Source organism: Pleurodeles waltl, chromosome 12 (assembly GCF_031143425.1).
Source record: "Pleurodeles waltl isolate 20211129_DDA chromosome 12, aPleWal1.hap1.20221129, whole genome shotgun sequence".
NCBI classification, from domain to species: Eukaryota; Metazoa; Chordata; class Amphibia; order Caudata; family Salamandridae; genus Pleurodeles; species Pleurodeles waltl.
The window spans coordinates 77,913,540-77,931,179 of NC_090451.1; the positions used below are offsets into that span (position 1 = coordinate 77,913,540).

The 17,640-nt window shown below is 45.8% G+C and overlaps 1 protein-coding gene across 1 annotated transcript in view; it reads right to left on the reverse strand.

The window, feature by feature from the left end:
- Positions 1-396: 396 nt before the first annotated feature.
- The window catches only part of REXO1 (RNA exonuclease 1 homolog), a 346,277-nt gene continuing 329,033 nt past the window's right edge, over positions 397-17,640 (reverse strand). The window contains exon 16 of the mRNA XM_069218223.1: positions 397-585. Coding sequence (XP_069074324.1) covers positions 497-585 — 89 coding nt within the window. The 3' untranslated portion in view covers positions 397-496. The remainder of the gene's footprint in view (positions 586-17,640) is intronic.

The following is a 17,640-nucleotide window of genomic DNA, read 5'->3' on the forward strand; positions in this document are numbered from 1 at the left end:
ACAAAACAAACAGAGGGTAAATAATGTGTGAGGATGGGGGTGTCACGTACACCTGCTTTGGCTAATGGACCAACCATTGTCTTAGGCAACCTCTGCCCCAAGATCTTTGTAGCAGCTCCTTGCCTCTTCTCAGCAGACGACTGTACCTTTGGCTTTCCACTGCCATTACGGGGCAAGATGATCTCTTAGGCCCGCCTACTGTCCACATGAACAAGGAGAGGTTAACCCCTTCACTGCCCACTGTAAGAAGGACTAACACTCTGTTTACCTCTCCGTTAAAAAATAAACCACTGCCTGGTTCATGTTTCCATTAGACTAACACCACTCACCAACCCCAAGCACAGTAGGTGCTGGAATCTACGAGTCTCTGGGAAACACCGAGCAGTGTGTGCTGAGTTTCTATGAGGTGAATAGCAACCTCTCTCCATATTTATTACACGGCTTCCTGGACGAGAGGGAGTGTTAGCAGAGAGCGCGGGAGAGATGGCACAAGTAGTCATCGTTTCACTTTTGCATCTTCTTTGATCTTCCAGATCATCAGTTCCATGCAAGAGCAAGCATCTTCGCTCGAATCATGCCCATCCACTGTTGGGACAAACAAACGACAGCAAAAGATTTATTAGTGAGTCTTCGGAAGCAGTGACTGACCAGTATCTTTACAACAAAAAAAAAACAAGCAAACGTTTGCTATTGAAGACCAATTACTTACCAAATACGGATTCATTTTTGTCTCATTTTAATTAAATACTATAATAATAAAGTGTTCTTAAGTACTCATTCATAAAATAAGCAATCCACTATTAATTTTCAATTCATGCAACAATTCCTAACTTACTTTAATTATATCCATTCAACTGAAGCGCACACACATTTTTAACTACCAGGCTTCTGATCATCGCTGACTGTTTAAACCACTATCCTTAACTGGTGCCAGCACCATAGATCATCTTAACTAAAGCCACAAAAGACTCCTTCATACCTCATCTCCATCCCACCTACCATCTGAGACACAGAGACCCCCTCCATCCCCCCCAAACCACCCCCTCATTTGAAAGGAAACTTACTAGACCTTGTCATCTCTGCCTTGGACTCCCTAGTAATTATTTAGCACAGTTACTTACTTGGTGGAGTGAGCTTGCCTTTGGAAAATGAAGAGACTACGGTCGCGCCCGTATGATGTCCAGAAGTGAGATCGACAATACAAGTCATTAAGATGTTGCGGTTGTGCATTGGGTCCTAAAGAATGCTACATGTTGTGTAATCAAGTCTGGGCCGGTTAGGTATGGGTTACGGCAGCAATTAATACGCATTTAGCAGTTTCTAAATGCTGTTGAAATATTTATAAAGCATAAGTGCTGCGTGCATGTGCAGAGATCTCAATGTTACACCAGTGTTTCATTTTAAAGGGCAAGTAAGAAGAGCGGGTGTTGATTTTCGGAGTGCTCTGCATAGACGTGAGACTGGGGTTAGATTGATGTGCACTCAGGCTGTAGTGCTAAGAGAGAGCACGGCGCCTGAATAGAAGACTGCTCATGCATGAGTAACCAAATAACGAATAGATGGCTACTCAAGCCTATCTGGTAAGTACAGTAAGTTATGCTTCAAAGTGATGCTCGAGCATAAGTGGTTGCCTATTGTATGAGCAGTATTTGACAGAGACTTCTAGGTGCAGATTCCTTACTCTAATTACAGATTCCCTACCTTAGAATTCCCCCCAGGCATCAGATTGGTTCTGGAGATTTTACTTCAAGCAGTATCCTTGTGTGCTGTCAAGTGGCATCCATCATTGGCGTCGTGGTAATGCGCTGACATCGGTTCTTTCCGCATCAGCCTACGCACCGACCCATAGAAGAGCTACCCTCAGTCGTTTTTTGACTGACGTTTTGTCAAAGTTTTTTGATCACCTGGTGCATCAACGTGTCATCCTGGAAGACCAGATTCAAGCCGTGTGAGTCATGTCACCACATGATGTTTATGACGGATCTGTCCCTCGTGTACTTGTAGTGTCAAAGAACTTTCACGCAAGAATGGAAGCCGTCGACACCTGGATGAGAGAAAGCTGCCTCAAAGCTCAACTCCGACAAGACGGAGCTCATCATCTTTGGAAACGCCAACTCAGCTTGGGACGACTCATGGTGACCTACATCCCTCAGCAACCCCCCTGTGCCGATCGAGCATGCCCGCAACTTAGGAATCATCCTCGACTCATCTCTATCCATGACCCGCCAGGTAAAATCTGTAACCTCCTCCTGCCTGGCACACACACTGCAAACTCCGGAAGATCTTCAGATGGATCCCAGCAGACTGTCTGAGGATAGTCACCCACGCCTTAGTCACGAGAAAGCTCGACTCCGGCAATGCCCTCTACTCCGGCACCTCAACTAGGAACATCAAAAAACTTCATCCAGAATGCCGCCGCCAGACTCATTTTGGACCTCCCTCACCAAGAACACATCTCCCAACACCTGAGGACCCTCCACTGGCTACCGGTGGAGAAGCGAATCACCTTCAAGCTTCTCACCCACACGTACAAAGCCATAAACAACGCAGGACAAGCCTACCTGGACCACCGCGTCTCCTTCCACAACCTCGCCAGATCCCTCCTCTCCGCCCAGATAGCCTTAGCCACCGCCCCCGCAACAACAAAACCACTGCCGGAGGACAATCTTTTACCTACACTGCAGCGAAGAGCTGGAACAACCGCCCCCTGAACCTCAGACAAAGCCAGTCGATCACCATTTTCAGGAAGAACCTCAAGACGTGGCTCTTCAGATGAGGCCCCTCCCTGCCCCAAACCTCCCCCTGCCCCCTTTTCAGAACCTCACGGGTGAGTAGCCACGCTCTATAAATACTGATTGCTTGATTGTATCTGGAGTGCGACCATGACCCAAAGTTGTGCTCCAAGTGCTGGGCCGAAGGCTTTGAGGGAGCGGTCCCCGTAAAGCTCATTTTAATTTGGCCAGGCGCTGGGCTCCGTGACGCTCCCGGTCTTGCTCCAGAGAAAGGTCACAAGACCTCCTGCAGAGCCATCACCACTCGTCCTACTCCAAATAGTCAGGACATTTGGGGCACAAGAAGTCGAAGAAGAATAAACATTCTTTGACTTCCATCGCTCGGGCGATGAGAACACAGGAGCAGCGTCATCAATCTAGGCCACCATCATGGAGCCTGCTTCTAGGTCAGCTCCAGGCCTCCCTGTATTTCTAGGAGCTGGAGCCACCCCTGCCCAACTCAGAGTTTTACAAGGCCACGGGCCTGATATTTTGGCAGTCTGACCCTCCGGGCCCAGTAGGGTCAGCAGGGGCCCCCTCGTGATCTGCGCCGGCGGCTTCAACCTCGGCTCCAGAGGGCACCCCAGGATCTGTTACTGGATCCGACCAACGCCGGTCGTGCCATTGGGACCTTCCCCGGCGCCAGTACACTAAGTATAAAGGCAGCAATCCTGGTACCACCCTTTTTTTTCCTCAATCTATTTAAAGTTTTATTAGCTTCAAGCACACAAGTAAAGCCAGAAGATCTAATTTTCCATACAAAATTGTTCCAAACTTTATTTTTTCATCCGAAGTGTTCGGATAGCTTCCATGTGATTGACAAATCAGTCAGTATTTTATAATTAACTTCTACTCATTCTTGAATTATCAGTAACTTTGCAGTACACAAAACAACACCAACACGTGTTTCGTCAATGCTGCATAAGACGCAGCTGACTTCTTCAGGGCTAGCATTCACTGTAAAAGTGTATCTAAATAACAGTGAAAAAGACACACGGTACGACAGGGAGTACTCTCCTCTTCGTTCGTGAGCTTGTGGGATCGGTTGGATACACTTGGTATATACATTCACTTTTGTCGGTTTGGATTGTTTACATTACAAGGATAATTTTTCACTGTTATTTGGATACACTTATAACGATGATCACGACGTCAACGACAAAGGCCTAGTCAACCGCCACCACCTGACCGCATACAAGGACACTGTAGGGCAGGAAAGTACCCTCTTTTTGGCATGGTTACCCCCCACTTTTTGCCTGCCATCAGTGTGTTTTTGACTGTGTTCACTGGGGTCCTGATAACCAGGACCCCAGTGACTGTGCTCTCCCTCTAAATTTGGTTGCTCAGGACTCCACACAACACACAATTAGCATACTGGTTCCCCCATATAAGTCCCTAGTATATAGTATTTGGATATCCAGGGCATTGGGGCACCAGGGGTTCCCCATGGGCTGCAGCATGTATTGTGCCACCCATGGGAGCCCAAGCAAAATGTGTCTCCAGACCTGCCATTGCAGCCTGCGTCAAAAGGTGCATGCACCCTTGCACTACAGGTCACTCTAAGTCACCCCTATGGCACTCCCTCCTAGCTCAGAGGGAAGGGTGCAGGTATCTGTATGCCCCTAAGAAACTCAGCTACATTTTCCTGGACTTCATAAGTGCGGGGAAGCCACTTTACCCATGTAATGGACACAGGTTAGCCTATGTCCAGCTACATAATGGCGACTCCGAACCAGGACATGTTTGGCAACAAACATGTCAGAATGCCAGCATTGGTTGTATGATTCCATGCACTCTGGGGGCTCATTAGAGGACCCCCCCCCCCCCCCAGCAATGCTCATACTGTTTTTTGGGCTTTTCCGGGCAACCTACACTGCTGCCACCCTTCAGACATGTTTCTGCCCTCCTGCTACTGGACCAGCTCAAGCAGAGGAAGGCAGAACAAAGGATTACCTTAGAGAGAGGGAGGCAACACCCTCACCTTTGAGAATAGGTGTTACAAGGCTTGGGAGGGGTAGCCTCCCCCCCAAGCCACTGGTATGCTTTTAAGGGCACATTTGGTGCCCTCCTGGCATAAATCGTTTTTCACCAGCCCAGGGACCACCAGTCCCTGCTCTGGCACGAAACTGGACAAAGAAAAGGGGAGTGACCACTCCCCTGTCCATCACCACCCCAGAGCTCCTCCAGAGGGCCACTCAATTCTGCCATCTTGAAAGTAAGATGTGCAGAGGCCCCTGGGAGCATCTGAATGGCCAGGTCAGACAGGTGATGTCAGTGACCCCCTCTGATACGTGGTTACCGTGCAAAGTGACCAAACCCCATGTCAGGGTTATTTTGGGACTCCCTTGCTGGTGTGTCACCAGCCTCGGTGTGCAAGACTCGCCCGGACTCCTCTGCATTGCCTACTTCTGCTCCTGGCCACCAGAACTGACAATACTACAACTCTTGAGACTACCTCGCCTTGCAACATTGTTCCTCAGCTCCTTCCAGCAACTGCAACATTTCCCCGGCTGTGCAACCGCTGGGGTCGGCAAGACTTCAGCTGCACTAGGAAACAAAAAGGAATTTCCCTTGGAGTGAAGGAGTCACTCCCCTGCATCTGCAGGCACCTACAGCAACGGCTGCATGGATCTATGTTTCTCTGGAACTGTGTGGATCCTGCATCATAGGTGGCAGTCTGGAGTGGTCCCACTGGTCCTCTCTGCCCAATGTCTATCTTGGGAGACGGTGACAGTACCCCTGTGCACCGCGACTCTAGCAGCAACCAAAGCTTATTGTCTCCGGCTCCAACAGACCTTCACGTTCCGAGTAGCCCTGGCCTCCAGCACTTCATCCTTCCAAGGACAGTCTCCTCTCTGCTGCTCCAGCGACGTGGGACTCCTCTCCAGGTGTGCTGATTGGGCCTCACTGCCACTTACTGTGCCTGCTGTCAGTGGGTCGCCTGTGGGGGCTGCAACTGCTTCTGTTGGCTCTCCCGACTGCTGAGGGTCAGCCCGGACTCCCCTCCAAGAATCAAGTCCCCTGGACCTTGCTGGTCCTCTTCAGCCTTGCAACTCTTCTTTTGCCAAGGCTTGTTGGTGGTTCTCCAGACCACTGACCAACTGCAACCCAGTGAATGATGAGGGACATCATCTGCATGGCTCCAAGAACTTCCCTGCAGCTCCTGGACTCCATAGCTGAACTTCATCTCTCCGCATCGACCAGAAGCTTCATCCACAGAAGGGTGGCTAGTGGCTCCTGCCCCAACTGGACACTCCATCGTGGCCTGGACTCCGTCCCCCTTCTTTTGCAGGTCCTCCTCTTCCAGAACCCACCTTTGGGTTCCGCTGGTCTGGTCCTGTTCTTGCACAATCCATTTTCTTGGTCCTTGGGAAAACCAGGTATTTACCTCTGCTCTCCGCGTTGCAGGGGTCACTAAGGTATTCACCTCATGGGGTCCCGTGTTCTCCCAGCTCCCCTCTAATGACTCCATATCCTTGGGTGGGGGACTTCACTTTGCATTACACTATTTTGGTATATGGTTCGCCCCTCCCCTTCTTTTGCCAAGGCTTGTTGGTGGTTCTCCAGACCACTGACCAACTGCAACCCAGCGAATGATGAGGGACATCATCTGCATGGCTCCAAGAACTTCTCTGCAGCTCCTGGACTCCATAGCTGAACTTCATCTCTCCGCATCGACCAGAAGCTTCATCCTCAGAATGGTGGCTAGTGGCTCCTGCCCCAACTGGACACTCCATCGTGGCCTGGACTCCATCCCCCTTCTTTTGCAGGTCCTCCTCTTCCAGAACCCACCTTTGGGTTCCGCTGGTCTGGTCCTGTTCTTGCACAATCCATTTTCTTAGTCCTTGGGAAAACCAGGTATTTACCTCTGCTCTCCGGGTTGCAGGGGTCACTAAGGTATTAACCTCTTGGGGTCCCGTGTTCTCCCAGCTCCCCTCTAATGACTCCATATCCTTGGGTGGGGACTTCACTTTGCATTACACTATTTTGGTATATGGTTCGGCCATCCCCTAGGGCCCTCACTATTTCTTACCAATGTTTGTTGCTTCTTGTACTAATTCCTAATTATAAATCTATATATCTATATATTTATATCCATATATATATATATTTAATTTAGTGTCACTTACCCGGTAAACATCTGTTTGTGGCATGTAGTGCTGCAGATTCACATGCTTTGCATAAGTCCGCCATCTAGTGTTGGGCTCGGACTGTTACAAGTTTACTTTCTTCGAAGAAGCTTTTTCGAGTCACGAGATAGAGTGGTGACTACTCTCGGTGACAGTGCGCATGGGCATCAAGTCCTTTGTTAGATGGTTTTCATACAGGATAAATAAATAAAAAGAAAAGAAGATGTCCATGCAGTGTATATACATATTTGCATAAAGAAAGGACTACAACGGCTACAGGCTTCCGGCGAGGAGGAATGGCACATGTGAATCTGCAGCATTACATGCCATGAACAGATGTCTACTGGGTAATGAAAATGTCACTTACCCAGTGTACATCTGTTCGTGGCATTAGTCGCTGCAGATTCACATGTTTGGCACAGTCCGCTGCCTGGTGTTGGGCTCGGAGTATTACAAGTTGTTTTTCTTCGAAGAAGTCTTTTTGGTCACGGGACCGAAGGACTCCTCCCTCTTTGGCTCCATTGCGCATGGGCGTCGACTCCATCTTAGATTGTTTTCCCCGCAGAGGGTGAGGATGGAGTTGTTTGGTATAAATAGTGCCCATGCAATGGAGTGAATATGTATGTATGATAAGAGTTTCTAAAAATTATTTACAAATGTTCAGATGTTTAAGGTTTATGATCTACTTCTAAACGGCTACAGGCTTCCCGGGGAGGTGGGAGGGTACATGTGAATCTGCAGCGACTAATGCCACGAACAGATGTACACTGGGTAAGTGACATTTTCAGTTCGATGGCATATGTTGCTGCAGATACACATGTTTGGCATAGACTGTAAAGCAGTTACCTCCCCTAAAAGCGGTGGTTTAGCCTGTAGGAGTTGAAGTAGTTTGGAATAATGTTCTTAGTACAGCTTGGCCCACTGTAGCTTGTTGTGCATTTAGTACGTCTACACAGTAGTGTTTAGTAAACGTATGAGGCGTAGACCAGGTTGCAGCCTTACATATTTCGCTCATAGGAATGTTTCCTAGAAAGGCCATTGTAGCACCTTTCTTTCTGGTTGAGTGTGCCTTTGGTGTAATAGGCAATTCTCTTTTGGCTTTAAGATAGCATGTTTGAATGCACCTGACTATCCATCTAGCAATGCCTTGTTTAGAGATTGGATTTCCTATGTGTGGTTTTTGAAAAGCTATGAACAGTTGTTTTGTTTTCCTGATTAGCTTTGTTCTGTCAATGTAATACATTAGTGCTCTTTTGATGTCCAATGTATGTAGTGCCCTTTCAGCCACAGAATTTGGTTGTGGGAAGAACACTGGCAATTCTACTGTTTGATTTAAATGGAATGGTGAGATTACTTTTGGCAGAAATTTAGGATTTGTTCTTAGAACTATTTTATTGTTGTGTATTTGAATAAATGGTTCTTGTATGGTAAATGCCTGTATTTCACTTACTCTTCTGAGGGATGTGATTGCAATGAGAAATGCGACCTTCCAGGTTAGATATTGCATTTCACAGGAATGCATGGGTTCGAAAGGGGGACCCATGAGTCTTGTTAAGACGATGTTAAGGTTCCATGAAGGAACTGGTGGTGTTCTTGGTGGTATAATTCTTTTTAGCCCTTCCATGAATGCTTTAATAACTGGTATTCTAAATAGAGACGATGAATGAGTAGTTTGTAGGTAAGCAGATATAGCTGCGAGGTGTATTTTTATAGATGAAAAAGCGAGATTCGCTTTTTGCAAATGTAGTAAGTATCCTACTATGTCTTTAGTAGAGGCATGTACTGGTTGTATTTGATTGGCATGGCAGTAGTAAACAAATCTTTTCCACTTAGATGCATAGCAGTGTCTAGTGGAAGGTTTTCTAGCTTGTTTTATGACCTCCATGCATTCTTGTGTGAGGTCCAAGTGTCCAAATTCTAGGATTTCAGGAGCCAAATTGCCAGATTCAATGATGCTGGGTTTGGATGTCTGATCTGTTGTTTGTGTTGTGTTAACAGATCTGGCCTGTTGGGTAGTTTGACATGCGGTACTAGTGAAAGGTCTAGTAGAGTTGTATACCAAGGTTGTCTTGCCCATGTGGGTGCTATCAGTATGAGTTTGAGTTGGTTTTGACTCAACTTGTTTACTAGATATGGAAGGAGAGGGAGAGGGGGAAAAGCGTACGCAAATATCCCTGACCAATTCATCCATAGAGCATTGCCTTGTGATTCGCGGTGTGGGTACCTGGATGCGAAGTTTTGGCATTTTGAGTTTTCTCTTGTTGCGAACAAATCTATCTGGGGTGTTCCCCAAATTTGAAAGTACTTGTTCAGAACTTGGGGGTGAATTTCCCATTCGTGGACTTGTTGGTGGTCTCGCGAAAGGTTGTCTGCTAGTTGGTTTTGTATTCCTGGAATAAATTGTGCTATTAGGCGAATGTTGTTGTGAATCGCCCACTGCCAAATTTTTTGTGTTAGGAGGCACAATTGTGTTGAGTGTGTTCCTCCTTGTTTGTTTAGATAATACATTGTTGTCATGTTGTCTGTTTTGACAAGAATGTATTTGTGTGTTATTATGGGTTGGAAGGCTTTTAACGCTAGAAATACTGCCAACAGTTCTAGGTAATTGATATGAAGTTTTGTTTCGTGTATATCCCATTGTCCTTGAATGCTGTGGTGATTGAGGTGTGCTCCCCACCCTGTCATGGAAGCATCTGTTGTTATAACGTATTGAGGCACTGGGTCCTGAAATGTCCGCCCTTTGTTTACATTTTTGCTGTTCCACCATAGAAGCGAGAGGTATGTTTGGCGGTCTACCAACACCAGATTTTGAAGTTGACCCTGTGCCTGTGACCATTGTGATGCTAGACACTGTTGTAAGGGTCGCATGTGTAGTCTTGCGTTTGGGACAATGGCTATGCATGATGACATCATGCCTAGAAGTTTTAGCACAAGTTTTGCTTGTATCTTTTGGTTTGGAAACATAGCACTTATTAGCTTGTGGAATGCTTGCACTCTTTGTGGACTTGGAGTGGCAATTCCTTTTGATGTGTTGATGGTTGCTCCTAGATATTGTTGTGTTTGACACGGTTCTAGGTGTGATTTTGTGTAGTTGATGGAAAACCCCAGTTTGTGAAGGGTTTGTATGACAAAGGTGGTGTCGTTTGCGCATTTTTTTACTGTGTTGGTTTTGATTAGCCAGTCGTCTAGGTAAGGGAACACATGTATCTGTTGTCTCCTGATGTGTGCTGCTACTACTGCTAGACATTTTGTGAACACTCTTGGTGCAGTTGTTATTCCGAATGGCAACACCTTGAATTGGTAATGTATTCCTTTGAATACGAACCGTAGGTACTTTCTGTGAGAAGGGTGTATTGGTATATGAAAGTACGCATCCTTTAGGTCTAATGTGGTCATGTAATCTTGCTGTTTGAGCAGTGGAATGATGTCTTGTAGTGTGACCATGTGAAAATGGTCCGATATGATGTAGGTATTTAGTGTCCTGAGATCTAATATTGGTCTTAATGTTTCGTCTCTTTTTGGAATTAGAAAGTACAGGGAGTAAACTCCTGTGTTTTTTTGTTGTACTGGTACTAATTCTATTGCATCCTTTTGCAGTAGTGCTTGAACTTCTAGTCCTAAAAGTTCTAAATGATGTTGTGACATTTTGCGTGTTTTGGGGGGGATGTTTGGTGGGAAGTTGTGGAATTCTATGCAATAGCCATGTTGGATTATTGCTAATACCCAATTGTCTGTTGTAATCTGTTGCCAAGCTTGGTAGAATTGGCTTAGTCTTCCCCCCACTGGTGTTGAGTGAAGGGGTTGCGTGACTTGAAAGTCACTGTTTAGGTGGAGGTGTTTTTGGAGTCTGGAATCTTCCCCTACTCCTTGGGAATTGACCCCCCCGATAACCCCTGAAACCACCCCTTTGGAAGGAACCCTGATATGGTGTGGTTCTTGATTGTTGGCTGGTGGTGTCTGTGGGTTGGCCACGAAACCCCCCTCTAAATGGAGTTTTTCTGAAAGAGCCTCTGCTCTGCGGGGAGTAGAGTGCGCCCATGGCTTTGGCCGTGTCTGTGTCCTTTTTAAGTTTTTCAATGGCTGTATCCACTTCCGAGCCAAACAGTTGTTTCTCGTTGAAGGGCATATTAAGGACAGCCTGCTGGATTTCAGGTTTGAAGCCTGAAGTGCGTAGCCAAGCGTGTCTCCTTATGGTGACAGCAGTGTTGACTGTTCTTGCTGCAGTATCGGCTGCGTCTAGTGAAGAGCGGATTTGATTGTTTGAGATCGTTTGTCCCTCTTCCACTATTTGCTGCGCCCTTTTTTGGTATTCCTGGGGAAGATGGTCTACGAGAAGTTGCATCTCGTCCCAGTGTGCGCGGTCATATCTGGCCAGCAGCGCTTGTGAATTTGCGATGCGCCACTGGTTGGCTGCCTGTGACGCCACTCTTTTCCCTGCCGCGTCAAATTTTCTGCTTTCTTTGTCCGGAGGTGGGGCGTCGCCAGATGTATGTGAATTTGCTCTTTTGCGAGCTGCCCCTACTACCACAGAGTCGGGTGGTAACTGTGAAGTAATAAACACTGGGTCTGTGGGTGGTGGTTTGTATTTCTTATCCACCCTTGGGGTGATGGCTCTTGATTTTACGGGCTCCTCAAAAATTTGTTTTGCGTGCCGTAACATCCCTGGTAGCATTGGGAGACATTGATATTGGCTATGTGTAGCCGAGAGGGTGTTAAATAAGAAATCATCCTCTATAGGATCGGAATGCAGTTGGACATTGTGGAAGTCTGCAGCCCTAGCCACCAGTTGCGAGTATGAGGTACTGTCCTCTGGCGGTGACGGCTTTGTGGGGTATGACTCGGGATCATTGTCCGGCACTGGGGTGTCATACAGGTCCCAAGCGTCTTGATCCTGATCGTCATGACTTATGGTAGTTTGCGCTGGTGAGTGCATTTGTGGCGGTGTTTGTGCCGGCGATGCCTGTGGAGGAGAGGGCGGAGGCGTGACTTTTTTAACCACTTTGGCTTGTGGTTGTGTGTCATCCTTTGGAAGTCCGATCTTTCTTTTCCTCATGATTGGGGGAAGGGTTGATATCTTCCCTGTATCTTGCTGGATGCACAGTCTCTTTTGTGTGTAGTCCGATTCTACACTTTGGAGCTCTTGTCCAAATTTGTGCATTTGGCCACTTAGTCCTTGTTCCTCTGAGTAGGATGAAGGTGTGGTATTTTTCGGCGCCGAGAGAGAATGTTTTTTCGGTTTCGGCACCGACAGAATTTTTGTTCCTTTCGGCACGGATTCTCGGTGCCGATGTCTTTCGGTGCCGGTATCTTGTTTTTGTCTCTCGGAGCCGCTTTCTCGGCTCCGAGGTTGCTCCATGGCGGTCCCTCGACCGGAGTCGGGTGTCTTCGCTATGGGCGTGCCCTTTTTCGGCCCCTTCGACGGGTCGCCTGATTTATGGGTCGAGCCATGGCCTGTTGGCAGTGGCGTCCCCTGGGCTTTTGGTTTGTCGATGGATTTACTTTTCGACGTCTTACTCACAGTTTGTTGCTGTTGTTCGACGTCGGAGTCTCCGGATTCTGATTCCGGAACCGAGAATGTTTCCTCTTCGTCGTCGAAACGTTGTTTTGTCGACGTGGGCGCCATTTGGTGACGCCTGGCTCTTCGGTCCCGGAGTGTTTTTCTGGACCGGAAGGCTCGACAGGCTTCACAGGTATCCTCCTTGTGCTCGGGGGACAAGCACAAGTTACAGACCAAGTGCTGATCTGTATAAGGATACTTACTGTGACATTTTGGGCAGAAACGAAACGGGGTCCGTTCCATCGGCTTCGATGTCGCACGCGGTCGGGCCGACCAGGCCCCGATGGGGGATCGAAACTGCCCCAAAGTCTTCCGATGATCGGTGTCGATGTACCTAACTATCCCGATACCGAACGGAACAATACCGACGCTTTCTTCCGAGATTCTGACTAACTTTCCGAACCGAAACACGGAGCGAAAAGGAATACGTCCGAACCCGACAGCGGAAAAAAAACAATCTAAGATGGAGTCGACGCCCATGCGCAATGGAGCCAAAGAGGGAGGAGTCCTTCGGTCCCGTGACCAAAAAGACTTCTTCGAAGAAAAACAACTTGTAATACTCCGAGCCCAACACCAGGCAGCGGACTGTGCCAAACATGTGTATCTGCAGCAACATATGCCATAGAACGTGACATTTCCGTTCAACGGTATATGTAGCTGCAGATACACATGCTTTGCATAGACTGAAAAGCAGTCCCCTCCTAAAATAAGCGGTGGCTAGCCTGTAGGAGTTGGAGTAGTTTGAAATAGTTTTTAAGCACCGCTTGGCCAACATTTGCTTGTTGGCGAGATCACACATCCACATAGTAATGTTTAGTAAATGTATGTGGTGTGGACCATGTGGCTGCTTTGCATATGTCTGCCATTGGTATATTTCCTGAGAATGCCATTGAAGCTTATTTCTTTCTAGTAGAGTGTTGCTATAGGAGTTACTAATAGTTGATTTTTAGCTATAAGATAGCAAATTTGAATACACTTTACTATCCATCTGGCTAATCCCTGTTTTGAAATAGGATTACCCTTATGAGGTTGCTGAAAAGCCTCAAAAAAGCTGTTTAGGTTTTCTAAAATCTTTTCTTCTATCTAAATAATACATGAGAGCTCTTGACAGCAAGAGTATGAAGAGCTCTTTCAGCAACTGAATCTGGCTGTGGAAAGAAGACTGGCAATTCAGTAACTGACTGATGTGAAATAGTGAAACCACTTTGGGTAGACATTTTGGGTGAATTTCCCATTTGTGTATTTGTTGCTGGCGTCCACCACCTCTAAAATAGGTTGCATGTCTATGTATTCCTAGGTAGAAGTCATTTCTTTACTACCCATGGCTTTCGACTCCGAAAGTTTGTGTTTCGGTCGAACCAAAAGTGTTGGCTCCGCAGATGTTATAATATTTTTAGGCGCCAAACATTTTGCTGATCATTTTGGCTCTGAAGATGTGCTTTCGGATTTTCGGCTCGACTCAGAGACTGGTGCAGGAATCGGTTTGGTCAAAGCAGAGTGCACCTTAGTCAAATCTCAATGCCGAACCTGAAGGTTGGTTATCCGGACTTTCTTTTCGCATCTGACCATGGCCGAAAACAGGGGCAGATTGACAACTAGTGCTGGAGTCTTTTTAATCTTTTTTTGTGGGGTGCGATGGGGCAGTTGTACTCACGTACTGTGCCAGAGGCACGTAGTGGCTGTCGTCAGTGTTCATCGGAGTCTGAGTCTTGGATGGAACAGACTGCCCCTTGACAAACTTCTTCCTGGGCATGTTCTCCACCGAAGATATCCAGTGTGTTTTCTATGGATCAGGATGCCATTTTGAGAAGATGAGCTCTACCGTTCAGAAGGGTCTTTTTTGATCGAAAAGTCCTACAGGCGTCACAACTGTCCTTTTGATGGTCTGGAGGTAGACAAAGATTGCACACAGAATGCTGATCAGTGTATGGAAATTTAGCGTGACACCGAAGACAGAATCGAAACAGTCTGTTCCATCAGATTCACATTGAAGTAGGCCCTTAAATGGCGTTGCCCTTGTAAGGACGTGAAATTCGACTCCGATGGTCTAAATCAGATCGAGTATAGATGGAAACCCGATCGAAAACAATACAGACGATATTATAGAAGGAGTAGAATAAGTTCTGAATTACCGAACCGAGATTGACTGGATCGAGAGGAAACACGTCCAAACCCAATGGCAGAAAGTAAACAATCTAACAAAGGACTCAATGCCCATGTGCACTATCACCGAGAGGAGGAGTCCCTCAATCTCGTGATTCGAAAAATCTTGTTAGAAGAAAAACAACTTGGAACACTCCGAGCCCAACATTACATGGTGGACGTATGCAAATGTGTATCTGCAGCTACACATAGCACTGAATAAATAATGTCACTTACAACTGTTCGTGGCATGTTCTGCTGCAGATTCACATGCTGTGCATTAGTCCACCATCTAGTGTTGGGCTCGGAGTGTTACAAGTTGTTTTTCTTTGAAGAACTCTTTTCGACTCCTTTGTTAGTGTTTTCCCACAGAGGGTAAAGGAAGGAGTGATAGAGTATATAGGTATAAAGTAAGATGTCCATGCAAATGTAAATGTATCTACATATGTACAAATGCTTGTAACTTAAACAAATACAGGCTTCTGGGGAGGAGGGAGGGTGCATGAGAATCTGCAGCAGAACATGCCATGAACAGATGTACATTGGGTAAGTGACATTTTTTGTTCAATGGCATGTGTAGCTGCAGATACACATGCTGTGCAAGACTACAGTTTGTTCTACCATAAATTAGCAGTGGTCGGCCTGTAGGAGTTGAAGTTTTTGAAATAATGTTCTTAGAACAGCTTGATCTACTGTGGCTTCTTGTTGTGATAATACGTCTAGACAGTAGTGTTTAGTGAATGTATGTGGTGTTGACCATGTAGCTGCTTTACATATTTCAGTCATTGGTATATTCCCTAAAAAAGCCATTGTTGCACCTTTATTCCTTGTAGAATGTGCTTTGGGAGTAACTAAAATCTGTCTTTTTGCTTTAATATAGCATGTTTGGATGCACCTTACAATCCATCGTGCAAAACCTTGTTTTGATATAGGATTGCCTGTATGTGGTTTTTGGAAAGCTACAAATAGTTGTTTAGACTTGCTAAACGGTTTAGTTCTGTCTATATAGTATATTAAAGCTCTTTTGATTTCTAATGTATGTAGAGCTCTTTCTGCTACAGAATCTGGCTGTGGGGAGAAGACTGGCAGTTCCACTGTTAGATTTATATGAAATAGTGATACAACTTTTGGTAGAAATTTTGTATTTGTTCTTAGTACAACCTTATGTTTGTGCACTTGGAAGAAAAGTTCTTCAAGAGTAAAGGCTTGGATTTCACTTACTCTTCTTGAAGTAATTGTCACTAGGAAGGCAACCTTCCATGTTAGAAATTGAATTTGGCACAAGTGCATAGGCTCAAATGGTGGTCCTATAAGTCTTGTAAGCACTATATTTAGATTCCAGGAAGGAACTGGTGGTGTTCTGGGTGGAATGATGCGTTTTAAACCTTCCATAAAAGCTTTAATGACAGGAACTCTAAATAAAGAGTTATGTTGTATATTCTGTAAATATGCTGAAATTGCAGAAAGATTAATTTTTATTGAAATGCTAAATTTGATTTTTGTAAATGCAGTAAATAACATACAATATCTTGTATTCATGCTGTAAGAGGGTCTATATTTTTGGATTGACAGTAATATACAAATCTTTTCCATTTGTTTGCATAACACTGTCTAGTAGTGGGTTTTCTTGCTTGCTTCATAACTTCCATACATTACGATGGGAGTTGTAAATATCCAAACTCTATGACCTCATGCTAGATTGAGTGTCTTGGGATTTGGATGCCTGATTTGACCTCTGTTTTGTGTCAACAGGTCTGGTCGGGAGTTTGGCGTGTGGTACTACCAACAGATCTAATAATGTGTACCACGGTTGACGTGCCCATGTTGGTGCTATGGAGTATCATGTTGAGTGAAGTTTGACGCAACTTGTTGACTAGAAACGGAAGGAGTGGGAGAGGGGGAAAAGCGGAAGCAAATATCCCTGACCAATTGATCCATAGAGCACTGCCCTTGGATAGAGGATGTGGGTGCCTGGATGCAAGGTTGTGGCATTTTGTGTTTGCTTGTTGCGAACAGGTCTATGTTTGGTGTTCCCCGCTTTTGAAAGTATTTTTGAAGTACTTGAGGATGAATCTCCCATTCGTGAGATTGTTGGTGATTTCTGCTGAGGCTATCTGCCAACTGGAATGTACAGGGGTGTGGAATTTATTAAAATATCTACTTGTCCACAGGACAGGTTGCTTCTCAAATCTACTTGTCCTGTAAAAAGATCTACTTGTCCCTTTGGTGCCATGTAGTGTGGCGCCAAATTATGGCAGCAATCTCATTATGTAAGAGCTCTGATAATAGCCTCTCTAATTATGCCAGGGCTACTACCATAGTAGGGCTTGAATACTTGCAGTTTCAATCCCTACTGTAGCAATTTCCTTATTTTTCCACCTTTCTGCAGATCTGCATACTGGGGCTGGAGGAAGCAGTAAGCAATAGTTCCAGGGCTGGAATGCCTTTGAGTCTGCAAACCTACTAACCTGCATGTTTTAAAGATTTTCACCAGCTTCTCTCTAATATTTTCCCATAATATGAAAGGTTGGACATTTACTCCTGACAATGGCAGAATTAGAACTTCTTCCAGGGTTGGGAAGAAAGTGGCTGGAGGGAAAATGAACTTGCAAATGCTCAATAGATTTTCACATGAGCAAATCTACACATGCGTATTTACCCATGCTAAAATACAGTTCACAAATATTTTATAGGGGTACGACATATACCATGGGTGCACTTTTGTGACTTTCTTTAAGAATTTGGGGCCACATGTAGGTAGGTTCAGATTTGCGACCCGCAAATTGCGAGTCGCAAATCCGAATGTAGGATGGTGTCCCTGACACCATCTGTGATTCGCAAGGGCTTCGCAATTGCACACCTCATGAATAATCATGAGGTGGGTCTCAATTTGCGACCCCCTTGCGAATGACGGCCTCACAGGGATGGTGGCCTGCTGGAGACAGCAGACCACCATGTCTGTGACTGCTTTTCAATAAAGCATTTTTTTTTTGTAATGCAGCCCGTTTTCCTCAAAGGAAAACGAGATGCAATACAAAAA